Source organism: Coregonus lavaretus (assembly GCF_964263955.1).
Source record: "Coregonus lavaretus genome assembly, chromosome: 25".
Classification (NCBI taxonomy): domain Eukaryota; kingdom Metazoa; phylum Chordata; class Actinopteri; order Salmoniformes; family Salmonidae; genus Coregonus; species Coregonus lavaretus.
In genome coordinates, this window is record NC_140012.1 from 9,741,653 (window position 1) to 9,756,475 (window position 14,823).

A 14,823-nucleotide genomic window follows, 5' to 3' on the forward strand; every position below is an offset into this window, starting at 1 on the left:
TTAGGATCTCGATAGAACCTCTATTTTAGGAAAATTGAGCATTCAACCAAATAATTTCGACCACAGACAGTGCATTCATACATTCCACCACTTAGTTAGTCCTTCAGAAAGGCCTACCAAGTCCTCCTACTCCGTTTCTGTATGACTCAGACCGACAGAGTGGGCTATTGAGTGGGCTATTGAAGCCCCTTCATTATAACACTCCACCAACACCTTCACAACAACCTGAAAATAGAATAGATCATACATAACTTACAGGAACCGTGGAAGCCATTGATGACAGCGGACGCGCTTATTCCCTCCTTCCTAACTGCCTCTATCCAACGCGGTCAAGTATATGGAAGTACCTGTATTCTATTTGAGAGTTGAAATCTCCTATCCATCTTTACAGTCCAAGGGGGATGTCTGAGTGAATGCCTACACCTCGGTTACAGTCTCTAGTCTCTTGTCGTTTCTATGCACTGACCTGTATTTATTGACTGTTTTGACATCCGCGACTCTTCCTTTTCACACTTCGGCTCACACAACTCTCAACTTCGCCTTGCGCCTTTTGACAATCTTTGAAAAGCACGGCTTGGACTGCAACACATTTCACTCACGTGTGATCTCTTATGTGTGATCATAAACACTGCCAAGACTTCGATGCACTGCACCCCTCTTTGTTTTGGAAAAGCTATTTGGAGTTGTGTGTGTGCATTCGGAAAGTATTCAGACCCCTTGACTTTTTCCACATTTAGTTACGTTACAGCCTTATTCTAAAATGGATTAAATAAAAATATTCCCTCATCAATCTAGACGGAAGCCACTCCTCAGTAAAAGCCCCATGACAGCCCACTTGGAGTTTGCCAAAAGGCACCTAAAGGAAACAAGATTATCTGGTCTGATGAAACCAAGATTGAACTCTTTGGCCTGAATACCAAGCGTCACGTCTGGACGAAACCTGGCACCGTCCCTACAGTGAAGCATGGTGTTGGCAGCATCATGCTGTGGGGATATTTTTCAGCGGCAGGGACTGGGAGACTAGTCAGGATCGAGGGAAAGATGAACAGAGCAAAGTACAGAGAGATCCTTGATGAAAACCTGCTCCAGAGCGCTCAGGACCTCAGACTGGGGCGAAGGTTCACCTTCCAACAGGACAACGACCCTAAGCACACAGCCAAGACAACGCAGGAGTGGCTTCAGGACAAGTCTCTGAATGTCCTTGAGTGGCCCAGCCAGAGCCTGGACTTGAACCCGATCGAACATCTCTGGAGAGACCTGAAAATAGCTGTGCATTGACGCTCCCCATCCAACCTGAAAGAGCTTGAGAGGATCTGCAGAGAAGAATGGGAGAAACTCCCCAAATATAGGTGTGCCAAGCTTGCAGCATCATACCCAAGAAGACGCAAGGCTGTAATCGCTGCCAAAGGTGCTTCAACAAAGTACTGAGTAAAGGGTCTGAATACTTTTTTTTGCTTTGTCATTATGGGGTATTGTATGTAGATTGATTAGGGACAAATAAACAATTTAATCCATTTTAGAATAAGACTGTAACACAACGAAATGTGGAAAAAGTAAAGGGGTCGGAATAGTTTCCGAATGCACTGTATGTGTGCATATGTGTGTGTGTGTGTGCGTGTGTGTGTGCGTGTGAGTGTGTGGGAGGAGAGATGATGAGTGTGTATATAGCGAGAGGAGATTCATGACAGCCAATCTATATGTTGGTGTGTGGGCCGTATGAGCTGGAGCTGACCTCTGAATACACATTAGAGAGTATGGACTGAAGGCTTGCTGTTTCTGTAACTACTACACAGCTTTTTGTTTGCATGCTCTAGCATCTATTTTGCCCTGCTACTATTGAGTACAGCCTGTCTGCTGTCACTCAACTGTAAGAAACGCAGATCCTAAACATAACTCAACATATTGATACACCATATAATGTCTCAGTAAAAGTTCCATTGGTTAGTGACATTTAATAAAAGGTGCTGGATGACAAATGCCAAACACCGGTACATAAAGTCACAGAGCAGTGGAGGCTGCTGAGGGGAGTACGGCTCATAATAATAACGGAGCAAATGGAACGGAGCAAATGGAACGGAGCAAATGGAATGGTTTTCATGTGTTTGATGTATTTGATACCATTCCACTGATTCCGCTCCAGCCATTACCACGAGCCAGCCCTCCCAAATGAAGGTGCCACCAACCTCCTGTGTCATAGAGGCAGTGGTCATGAGGCCCTATAGGCCACTTAGGTCTCTGATGAAACAAGCACTAAATGAGTGCCGGCTTTCGACTCTCATGTCCACAGCCTACACACTGCTGTACAGTAATAACACATTTATAACATAAGAGGTATATTCTTTAACGTTCCTTACTCTGTGTCCTTTCACTTTCTGAACTTGTTTGAGATTGAAAATGTGATCTCCATACTATGGAACTGAACAAAGCAATTACAACTCAGGTTAATTCCAAAACAGTCTGCACAATTCAATTAACACATGTAATAATTTCTGTATTTTTCTGCTGGGAAATTACCAAATTTGAAGCCAAACATTATAATTGTCTGTGAGGGCCAAACTATGTGTTTCATGCTCTCCAGAACATGCAACACACGATCAGTTTCACATGAATCTAAGAGCCATTTACATTAAACAAGAGCACTTACAAGAAGTCAGCTCTCATTCAGAAAGAAAATACCAGTCAACGGGTAGGTGGGTGAGTAAGGCAGTGAAACCAAGATGTGACTGAGGTCTGGAAAAGTATTAAGCTTCCCCTCCCAGGCCTCTACCCCACTCAACCTCACCACCTTTACGTACAATTTACTTCCACTTTCTTATCGAAATAGTATTCACGTTTCACATATTGGTTTTGCAATAGCTAGTGGGAGAGCTGTATGTGGTGTGACTGATGTGTGTAGGAGGATGGGGAGACTGAATGGGGTAGAGGGGTGCATAGACCACACAGAGGTGTCAGTGTTGGTTCCCCTGAGAAACAACATGAAGAACTGATGTCAGGAAACTGTGCTCTCACTGCCCTCTACTGTTGTCTAATATATTACCACACAAGACACAACTAAGCTCCACATCACAAGTCTGTGTCCACATAATTATCCAGTGCAAGGTGTATGGACACTAATGTACTAGTAATATCAATGAATGCAAATGCGATGGAAAGGCCACTATTCTAGGCAGAGTTCAACTTTAAGATGGGCCTGGGAAAATTTAGATTCTAATGAGTTCCCTAGAGGTTGTCCTTTAGACACTCTAAAGTCTAGACCAGGGATGGGCAACTAGCGGCCAGCAGACCAATTTAAAGCATTATAATAAATCAATAAAATATTATAATTTTTTGGGAGGGGAACTAAGTCGTGGTCTCAACTTACTGTTGAGAGTTAGAATAATAGAATATACAAGGTGCAATTTCGAAATTTGGTTGTGCATCAGCAGTCACTTAATTAGCCCATGTCAGCATTTATTTATTTATTGGTAAATTAGTCTAGTGGCCAGCTACACTATATATACAAACGTATGTGGACACCCCTTCAAATTAAGGGGCCATTGATCATATTAAAAACTGCAAACATTTGGCAAAATGTGTAGAATTGCAGGAAATTAGTTATAAAATTGCAAAATGTTCTCTCCGCCCCATGTCAAAATGTGTTTGGCAGTACGTCCAACCGGCATCACAACCGCAGACCACGCGTAACCACGCCAGCCAGGACCTCCACATCCGGCTTCTTCACCTGCAGGATCGTCCAAGACCAGCCACCTGGACAGCTGATGAAACTGTGGGTTTGCACAACCAAATAATTTCTGCACAAACTGTCAGAAACCGTCTCATGGAAACGCATCTGCTTGCTCGTCGTCCTCACCAGGGTCTTGACCTGACTGCAGTTCGGCGTCGTAACCGACTTCAGTGCTTCAAATGCTCACCTTCGATGGCCACTGGCACGCTGGAGAAGTGTGCTCTTCACGGATAAATCCCGTTTTCAACTGTACCGGGCAGATGGCAGGTGTCGTGTGGGCGAGTGGTTTGCTGATGTTACCGTTGTGAACAGTGCCCAATGGTTGCGGTGTGGTTATGGTATGGGCAGGCATAAGCTACGGACAACGAGCACAATTGCATTTTATCCATGGCAATTTGAATGCACAGAGATACCGTGACGAGATTCTGAGACCCATTGTCGTGCCATTCATCCACCTCCATCACCTCATGTTTCAGTATGTTAATGTACGGCCCCATATTGCAAGATCTGTACACAATTCATAAAGCTGAAAATGTCCCAGTTCTTCCATGGCCTGCCCATCCCTCACCAGACATGTCACCCATTGAGCATGTTTGGGATGCTTTGATCGACGTGTTCGACAGCGTGTTCCAGTTACTGCCAATGTCCAGCAACTTTGCACAGCCATGGAAGAGGAGTGGGACAACATTCCACAGGCCACAATCAACAGCCTGATCAACTCTATGCAAAGGAGATGTGTCATGATGCATGAGGCAAATGGTGGTCACATCAGATGCTGACTGGTTTTCTGATCCATGTCCCTACTGTAGTAACTAAATAACGATGCTAATTATGCTGTGAGAACAAGGAATCCGCTGACACTGTACTTTGATTATAAAGGTTTATTATATCAAAAGATTTCAGCGTCAATTTACAGACTTCTGCAGGCATCTGGAGAACAACCGACCCAATCTAATATGTTGTTACTACCCGTCCTTTGTTTTAATCATGGTATTTATATCCTATGCCCTATGTAACATAATATGGGTGTTTTCCCATAAACCAATCCCAGGAGGCCACCTAACAGACTTCCTCTAACACACCATTTGCAAACATCAACAAAGTCATAAACTGTTTAGACACTACACTCCCTTTTTTGTAAAGGTATCTGTGACTAACAGATGCATATCTGTATTCCAATCATGTGAAATCCATAGATTAGGGTTTAATGAATTAATTTAAATTGACTGATTTCCTTATATGAACTGTAACTCGGTAAAAAATTGTTTCATGTTGCGTTTATATTTTTGTTCAGTGTCATTTATTGCCACCGGGGCTCGCCGGTGTAACTGCTGAACTGCTTACTGACTGTACTGCATGATGGTAACGGGTTTACTAACACGTTATTTCTATTAGCTATGTTGACTATGACGTTACTTTAGCTAATAGGGTGACAACGATGTAGGCTGTGTGTAGCGGTTATGATATGAAGATTTGGCTTGGAAACTTTTTTCGCCTGCTCACAGACAGCTGATGTGTTGTGCATTGAAGTCCAGAAGCAAAGGCAAAAGGTGAGAGGAGGAGAGCACGTAGATGCGAGAAGAAATACAACGAGCTGTTTGTATGTGGCTATGAAAATGAACTGTTTGCGTGTGATCAGGGGTGTATTCATTCCGCCGATTCTGTTGAAAAACGTTTCTTAAACGGAAGAAAACGGAATGAAACGGGGATAAACATAGCTGAATTTGTCCAATAGAAACTCTCGTTTGCAACTGCTGGACTAATGATTACACCCTAGATCAGCTAGATGCAGGCAAGAGTCTGCAAGGCAAGGCAGTATTGAATGTGTCACTGTCTGTCCATGTGTCACTCACTGTCTGTCACCTCAAATCTTTCTCTCGAACCTGTGTGCACCTACGTTATAAACTTTCATTCATAGGCTAAGTTGTAGCAACCTCATGATGAGTATAGGGAAATGTTGAGTATCATGTAGTAGCCTAAACCTATCGATGTTACGTTGAACTGGGTGAATGGAATATGAATGACAGTCATCCAATATGCTGTAATAGAAATAAGGCCATGCTCATTAAATAATTAGCGTCTTCCCTCATCTTAAACAGCACCGACCGCCACTGGTGGGTACACAGACCCATGAGCCACTGCGGCCCTCATGACGAGTTATGTAGCTCAGTTGGTAGAGCATGGCGTTTGCAACATCAGGGTTGTGGGTTCGATTCCCACAGGGGGCCAATAAAAAAATAATGTATGCATTCACTAACTATAAGTCGCTCTGGATAAGAGCGTCTGCTAAATGACTAAAATGTAAATGTAAAATGAGTTTTTGTGGCCCCTGTCCCCATCAAAGTTGCCCATCCCTGGTCTAGACCTTCAGATATGAGTCAGGTACAGATCCTAGTGAAACATTATTGTCTGCTACTATTCTCTCCCTCCCTCCGTCTCTCTCTCTCTCTCTCTCTCTCTTACTCTCTCTGCCTCTTTCTTTCTTTCTTTCTCTCTCTCTGTGTCTCTCTTGTCTCGGTCTCTCTCTCTCTCTCTCTCTCTGCCTCTCTCTTTCTCTCTCTCTCTGTCTCTCTCTCTCAGACAAACTCTTTCTCTCATAGTCCTTCTCGCTTTCTCTCCGTCCGTCCCGCCCTACCTCTCCCTCTCTCTGGCAGCTAAATGGTTGCAGGACTTATGGTGTCACACAGTAAATGGTTGTTGTCGTCACTTACTGCTCATCTCCCACCTTCTTTATCCACTCCACATCACACTGCTCACACGGCGAAGTCATTTCCTGCCGAAGTAGAGCGTGAAATTACATTAGCATGCAGGTGCTCGAAGAGGATTGGACAAAATGTGACAGCAAGAGCCAGGCGAGAACAAGAGTTAGACAGAACTGACTATGCTTTAGAGAATAGTGGGAGAATATATCAGTTTGTTATACATACCAGTGTGTTAGGTGTGTGTGTGTTGTTCACTGACCCTCCCTATGTGGTTGTTCTGGATCTGTCTCAGCTCCTCCTGCAGTCTCTCACACTTGGCCTTAATTTCCTCTTCCCTCTGACACGCCCGCTGGACCTCATGCCGTGCCCCCTCTAGCTCCGCCTCCAGACGCTGCAGCTTCAGGTCTGACAGAGTGTCTAGACTACGAGAGCTCTGCAGGGTCAGCGCAGGACAGTCCAGCACTGGGGAGGGGGAACACACACGCGCACACACACACACACACACACACACAGCCACACACACACACACACACACACACACACACACACACACACACACACACACACACACACACACACACACACACACACACACACACACACACAGCATCAATCTAGAGGGACTTAATTATCCCTGTGTTTATACCATCCATCATTGTACTTTGATGTGAAGGGATAATAAGGGATAGAGAAGTGGACTGAAGGCGAGATAAGAGCTCCACGTATCTTCATTTTCCACTTCGGTGGTGGAGCGTGCGTGGGCGCAGCCATGGAGCCCAGCTCATACCAACTCCGTCCTTGAGCCAGTATGTATTGTTCAGCAGGAGTCGTCTTTATTTTATCTCATCTCACCCAGCCAGCCAGCCTCCTCACACAACACATAGGCACAAATGCCTTCTGGAACATGTGAACTTTCATGTGCCTTAATAAAAAATATGCCATCTGTAAATACGAATACAATTGTTTAATACGAGCCTAGTTTTGCTACTGCTCTCAACATTGCTGCCCTGAAGTTAATAGCACTATCGACAAAGCTCAGTGGGAAAACGTTGTGATGGACTACTTTCTGGAGGATGATCGTGCCATGTTGCCTCTCTCTGACTGAAAATGAATCAGACAATGAGGAAATCCCTGATTTAGGTTAAAACATTTTCATTGAATCAGACATTGTAGAGTCTTCTGATGACAATGGTGGGGAAGAAATGGTGTCGTTGTCACAGAAAAAGTTGACAGAGTTTTGAAATCAGTGGAAGAAGAGAGGTGATTGCCATATGCGGTGAGAGTTCCAAAAAGAGAACACAGAAATTAGGCTGTTTTATAAAACACCTGTCTCCGGATTACATCTTCAAACTAAGGGCAACCATGGCATCCATGACAGAGAGGGAGAAGCGTTCATCCATGTATACGGTTAAGAGTCTAGCTACATTTTCAGATATTATAAGTTTCTAATACTGTCAGAAAGTCATTTTCATTGCAAGTTAAAGCATACTGTTAGCTAGCTAACGTTAGCTGGCTGGCTCACTAGCTAATGTTACATGTATGATCTGTGTAGTAGCTCTAGAAAGAGGCCTGAGTTCCCGAGTTGGAATTCCGAGTTGGATGACCGTTCAAATCGATTTTTTCTCGGTCAGAGTTTTTTTTCTCTCCAGAGTTCCCAGATGTTTTGAATGCGGCATTAGAGTTGGGATTATGGTTCATTGCTTAGCTAGCTAGCTACATGTCTAAACAAAAGACTCCACTATGCAAGTAACCATTTCAATGTACCATTTACATTTCACTGTACTGCTTACACCATCTGTATCCTGTGCATGTGACAAATAAACTTAGATTTTATTTGATGTAGTGTGTGTTTACCAGAGACGGTACTGTGAAGAACAACATGACCTGCACCAAAGTCAGATTAGGATATAGGCCAAGGACTAGATACATTGTATTTGTACTACTACATTTTGCTACTACTTTCACCACTTTTAGTCTTGAAATCTTTGGTTGTTTACTACACTGTGAATCCTTAAAGAGATGGGTGGTGCTAAGGCTTAAGTGGGTGTGAAAGATGACCATTCAAATCGATTTTTCTCAGTCAGATTTTTTTGTTGTTGAAACTATAATATTTCAGTTAAAAATGTGTAATACATTTGCAACAATTTCAAAAAAACTGGTTTTGCTTTGTCATTATGGGGTATTGTGTGTAGATTGATGAGGGAAAAAGACAATTTAATCAATTTTAGAATAAGGCTGTAACGTAAAAAATGTGGAAAAAGTAAAGGGTTATGAATATTTTCCGAATGCACTGTATCTAGATCCTCTATGAAGCTGTGCAGGGATCCAAATTGCAGATTTAAAAGAAAACATGAGTCGTCAACATACAATGACACCTTTGTTTTGATTTCTAGCCCCTTTATATTATTGTTGGATCTGATATTAATAGCTAATATTTCGATGGCCATAATAAATAGATATGCCGAAAGTGGACAACCCCGTTTTACTCCTCTTGACAGTTTAATACTTTCTGAGAAGTAGCCATTATTTACTATTTTACACCTGGGGCTACTATACATAACTTTAACCCATTGTAGAAGAGATTCTCAAATTAAAATAGTTCAGGCATTTACAGTGGCTTGCGAAATTATTCACCCCCCTTGGCATTTTTCCTAATTTGTTGCCTTACAACCTGGAATTAAAATGGATTTTGGGGGGGTTTGTATCATTTGATTTACACAACATGCCTACCACTTTGAAGATGCAAAACAATTTTTGCTTGTGAAACAAACAAGAAATAAGACAAAAAAACTGAAAACTTGAGCGTGCATAACTATTCACCCCCCCAAAGTCAATACTTTGTAGAGCCACCTTTTGCAGCAATTACAGCTGCAAGTCTCTTGGGGTATGTCTCTATAAGCTTGGCACATCTAGCCACTGGGATTTTTGCCCATTCTTCAAGGCAAAACTGCTCCAGCTCCATCAAGTTGGATGGGTTCCGCTGGTGTACAGCAATCTTTAAGTCATACCATATATTCTCAATTGGATTAAGGTCTGGGCTTTTACTAGGCCATTCCAATAAATTTAAATGTTTCCCCTTAAACCACTCGATTGTTGCTTTAGCAGTATGCTTAGGGTCATTGTCCTGCTGGAAGGTGAACCTCTGTCCCTGTCTCAAATCTCTGGAAGACTGAAACAGGTTTCCCTCAAGAATTTCCCTGTATTTAGTGCCATCCATCATTCCTTCAATTCTGACCAGTTTCCCAGTCCCTGCTGATGAAAAACATCCCCACAGCATGATGCTGCCACCACCATGCTTCACTGTGGGGATGGTGTTCTCGGGGTGATGAGAGGTGTTGGGTTTGCGCCAGACATAGCGTGTGGAGTGTACGGCTTAAAGTGGTCCTATGGACAGATACTCCAATCTCCGCTCTGGAGCTTTGCAGCTCCTTCAGGGTTATCTTTGGTCTCTTTGTTGCCTCTCTGATTAATGCCCTCCTTGCCTGGTCCGTGAGTTTTGGTGGGCGGCCCTCTCTTGACAGGTTTGTTGTGGTGCCATATTCTTTCAATTTTTTATTAATGGATTTAATGGTGCTCTGTGGGATGTTCAAAGTTTCAGATATTTTTTTATAACCCAACCCTGATCTGTACTTCTCCACAACGTTGTCCCTGACCTGTTTGGAGAGCTCCTTGGTTTTCAGGGTGCCCCTTACTTGGTGGTGCCCCTTGCTTAGTGGTGTTGCAGACTCTGGGTGTCACGATCGTCTAATGAGGAGGACCAATGCGCAGCGTTGAAGGTGAACATATTATATTTATTCAATGATCACACGATCAAAACAACAAACGAAAAACGTGACGTCTATGGTTACAACACAAACCAACACGAACAAGAACCCACAAAAACAAAGGAAAAACCGACAGTTTAAATATGGCTCCCAATCAGAGACAACCAGCAAACAGCTGACACTCGTTGCCTCTGATTGGGAGTCACTCAGGCCAACATAGAAATAGAGTACATAGATCTACACACCCTGGCTCAACATAACAGTGTCCCCAGAGCCAGGGCGTGACAGTACCCCCCCCCTAAAGGCGCGGACTCCGACCGCGCCAACTAAATACCACAGGGGAGGGACCGGGTGGGCACTCCGCCTTGGCGGCGGATCCGGCTCCGGGCCTGATCCCCACTCCCTCTCCAACCCCCCAAAGTACCCCTGGTCCGGTCTGGCCCCGCTGGCCGGAGCCGGACTGACGACACGCACCCCTGGCTTGGTGCGTGGAGCAGGAACGGACCGGACCGGGCTGACGATACACACCCCTGGCTTGGTGCGTGGAGCAGGAATGGACCGGACCGGGCTGACGATGCGCATCCCTGGCTTGGTGCGTGGAGGAGGAACGGGCCGAGCCGGGCTGACGATGCGCACCCCTGGCTTGGTGCGTGGAGGAGGAACGGGCCGAGCCGGGCTGACGATACGCACCCCTGGCTTGGTGCGTGGAGCAGGAATGGACCGGACCGGGCTGACGACTCGCACCCCTGGCTTGGTGCGAGTGGCAGGAACGGGCTGGACCAGGCTGACGACTCGCACCCCTGGCTTGGTGCGAGTAGCAGGAACAGGCCGGGCCGGGCTGGCGACGCGCACCCCTGGCTTGGTGCGAGTGGCAGGAACAGGCCGAGCCGGGCTGGCGACGCGCACCATAGGCTTGATGCGAGTGGCAGGAACAGGCCGGGCCGGGCTGGCGACGCGCACCGTAGACTTGGTGCGAGTGGCAGGAACAGGCCGGGCCGGGCTGGCGACGCGCACCGTAGACTTGGTGCGTGGAGCAGGAACAGGCCGGACTGGGCTGGCGACGCACACCATAGGCTTGGTGCGTGGAGCAGGGACAGGCCGGACTGGGCTGGCGACGCACACCGTAGGCTTGGTGCGTGGAGCAGGGACAGGCCGGACTGGACTGGCGACGCACACCGTAGGCTTGGTGCGTGGAGCAGGAACAGGCCGGACCGGGCTGGCGACGCATACCGTAGGCTTGGTGCGAGGAGCAGGGACAGGCCGGACTGGGCTGGCGACGCACACCATAGGCTTGGTGCGTGGAGCAGGGACAGGCCGGACTGGGCTGGCGACGCACACCGTAGGCTTGGTGCGTGGAGCAGGGACAGGCCGGACTGGACTGGCGACGCACACCGTAGGCTTGGTGCGTGGAGCAGGAACAGGCCGGACCGGGCTGGCGACGCATACCGTAGGCTTGGTGCGAGGAGCAGGGACAGGCCGGACCGGGCTGGCGACGCGCACCGTACACTTGGTGCGAGGGGCCGGAACAGGCCGGACCGTACTGGGGACACACACCACTGGCTCTACCTCGGGATCTGGAACGGGCCAGACCGGACTGGTTACACACCCCAGTACCTCTCGCCGTGCCTCTACACTTTCCTTCCCCTTTAACACCAGTGGCCCCCGTAACCTGGCGGCCTCCTCTGCCGACCCGCTGGACCGCTCTATCGCGGTCTCCTGCTGCCCCGACGTCCACGTCGTGAGCCCCCCCCTAAAAAATTTCTGGGCGGCTCTCCTCTTGGACCAGGCCTCCATGTCTCTAGCCAGACACTCACTCCACTGCTTCAAAGTCCAACCTTTCTGCTCCTCACTTGGCTTGGCCCAGTCGAGACTCTTACTCCACTGCTCCATAGACCAACCTCTCTGCTCTTCACGTTGCTTGGTCCTGTCTTGGTGGGTTCTTCTGTCACGATCGTCTAATGAGGAGGACCAATGCGCAGCGTTGAAGGTGAACATATTATATTTATTCAATGATCACACGATCAAAACAACAAACGAAAAACGTGACGTCTATGGTTACAACACAAACCAACACGAACAAGAACCCACAAAAACAAAGGAAAAACCGACAGTTTAAATATGGCTCCCAATCAGAGACAACCAGCAAACAGCTGACACTCGTTGCCTCTGATTGGGAGTCACTCAGGCCAACATAGAAATAGAGTACATAGATCTACACACCCTGGCTCAACATAACAGTGTCCCCAGAGCCAGGGCGTGACACTGGGGCCTTTCAGAATACGTGTATACAGTGGGGAGAACAAGTATTTGATACACTGCCGATTTTGCAGGTTTTCCTACTTACAAAGCATGTAGAGGTCTGTAATTTTTATCATAGGTACACTTCAACTGTGAGAGACGGAATCTAAAACAAAAATCCAGAAAATCACATTGAATGATTTTTAAGTAATTAATTTGCATTTTATTGCATGACATAAGTATTTGATCACCTACCAACCAGTAAGAATTTCGGCTCTCACAGACCTGTTAGTTTTTCTTTAAGAAGCCCTGTTCTCCACTCATTACCTGTATTAACTGCACCAGTTTGAACTCGTTACCTGTATAAAAGACACCTGTCCACGCACTCAATCAAACAGACTCCAACCTCTCCACAATGGCCAAGACCAGAGAGCTGTATAAGGACATCAGGGATAAAATTGTAGACCTGCACAGGGCTGGGATGGGCTACAGGACAATAGGCAAGCAGCTTGGTGAGAAGGCAACAACTGTTGGCACAATTATTAGAAAATGGAAGAAGTTCAAGATGACGGTCAATCACCCTCGGTCTGGGGCTCCATGCAAGATCTCACCTCGTGGGGCATCAATGATCATGAGGAAGGTGAGGGATCAGCCCAGAACTACACGGCAGGACCTGGTCAATGACCTGAAGAGAGCTGGGACCACAGTCTCAAAGAAAACCATTAGTAACACATTATGCCGTCATGGATTAAAATCCTGCAGCGCACGCAAGGTCCCCCTGCTCAAGCCAGCGCATATCCAGGCCCGTCTGAAGTTTGCCAATGACCATCTGGATGATCCAGAGGAGGACTGGGAGAAGGTCATGTGGTCTGATGAGACAAAAATAGAGCTTTTTTGTCTAAACTCCACTCGCCGTGTTTGGAGGAAGAAGAAGGATGAGTACAACCCCAAGAACACCATCCCAACCGTGAAGCATGGAGGTGGAAACATCATTCTTTGGGGATGCTTTTCTGCAAAGGGGATGGATGGGGCCATGTATCGCGAGATCTTGGCCAACAACCTCCTTCCCTCAGTAAGAGCATTGAAGATGGGTCGTGGCTGGGTCTTCCAGCATGCAACGACCCGAAACACACAGCCAGGGCAACTAAGGAGTGGCTCCGTAAGAAGCATCTCAAGGTCCTGGAGTGGCCTAGCCAGTCTCCAGACCTGAACCCAATAGAAAGTCTTTGGAGGGAGCTGAAAGTCCGTATTGCCCAGCGACAACCCCGAAACCTGAAGGATCTGGAGAAGGTATGGAGGAGTGGGCCAAAATCCCTGCTGCTGTGTGTGCAAACCTGGTCAAGACCTACAGGAAACGTATGATCTCTGTAATTGCAAACAAAGGTTTCTGTACTAAATATTAAGTTCTGCTTTTCTGATGTATCAAATACTTATGTCATGCAAAAAAAAATGCAAATTAATTACTTAAAAATCATACAATGTGATTTTCTGGATTTTTGTTTTAGATTCCATCTCTCACAGTTGAAGTGTACCTATGATAAAAATTACAGACCTCTACATGCTTTGTAAGTAGGAAAACCTGCAAAATCGGCAGTATATCAAATACTTGTTCTCCCCACTGTATATACTGAGATCATGTGACAGATAATGTGACACTTAGATTGCACACAGGTGGACTTTATTTAACTAATTATGTGACTTCTGAAGGTAATTGGTTGCACCAGATCTTATTTAGGGGCTTCATAGCAAAGGGGGTGAATATATATGCACGCACCACTTTTCCGTTATTATTTTTTTTAGAATCTTTTGAAACAAGTTATTTTTTTCATTTCACTTCACCAATTTGGACTATTTTGTGTATGTCCGTTACATGAAATCCAAATAAAAATCAATTTAAATTACAGGTTGTAATGCAACAAAATAGGAAAAACACCAAGGGGGATAAATAGTTTTGCAAGGCACTGTATATATGAATTCTAGTCATACTTCTAGTCAAAGTCCTTTTCAAAATCAGCTATGAATACCGGGCTTGGTTTTCCAGATTTTTCATAGTGTTCTATTGTTTCCAGTACTTGTCTTAGATTATCTCCAATGTATCGTCCATGTAAAAAAAAAAAGGTCTTATTAGGATTAATAATATCAGACAATAACTTTTTAATTCTATGTGCTATGTATTTTGCTAGAATTTTGGCATCACAACACTGAAGTGTAAGGGGCCTCCAGTTCTTTAGGTGGACTGGATCTTTATATTTACCACCTGGGTCCTGTTTCAGTAATAGTGAAATCAAATATTTTTGCTGAGTATCTGATAGTCTACCATTTTTATAAGAGTGGTTAAAACATGCTAATAGCGGACCTCTGAGTACATCAAAAAAGGTTTGATATACCTCAACTG

General features: G+C 45.6%; 1 protein-coding gene across 1 annotated transcript in view; it reads right to left on the bottom strand.

Annotated features, from left to right (window-relative positions):
- The window catches only part of LOC311100448 (TANK-binding kinase 1-binding protein 1-like), a gene marked incomplete at both ends in the record, with an annotated part of 52,285 nt that overhangs the window by 11,297 nt on the left and 26,165 nt on the right, over positions 1 to 14,823 (bottom strand). The window contains 2 exons of the mRNA XM_084141370.1: positions 6,436 to 6,497; positions 6,686 to 6,888. Of these exons, the coding sequence (XP_083997496.1) occupies positions 6,436 to 6,497; positions 6,686 to 6,888 (265 nt within the window). The remainder of the gene's footprint in view (positions 1 to 6,435; positions 6,498 to 6,685; positions 6,889 to 14,823) is intronic.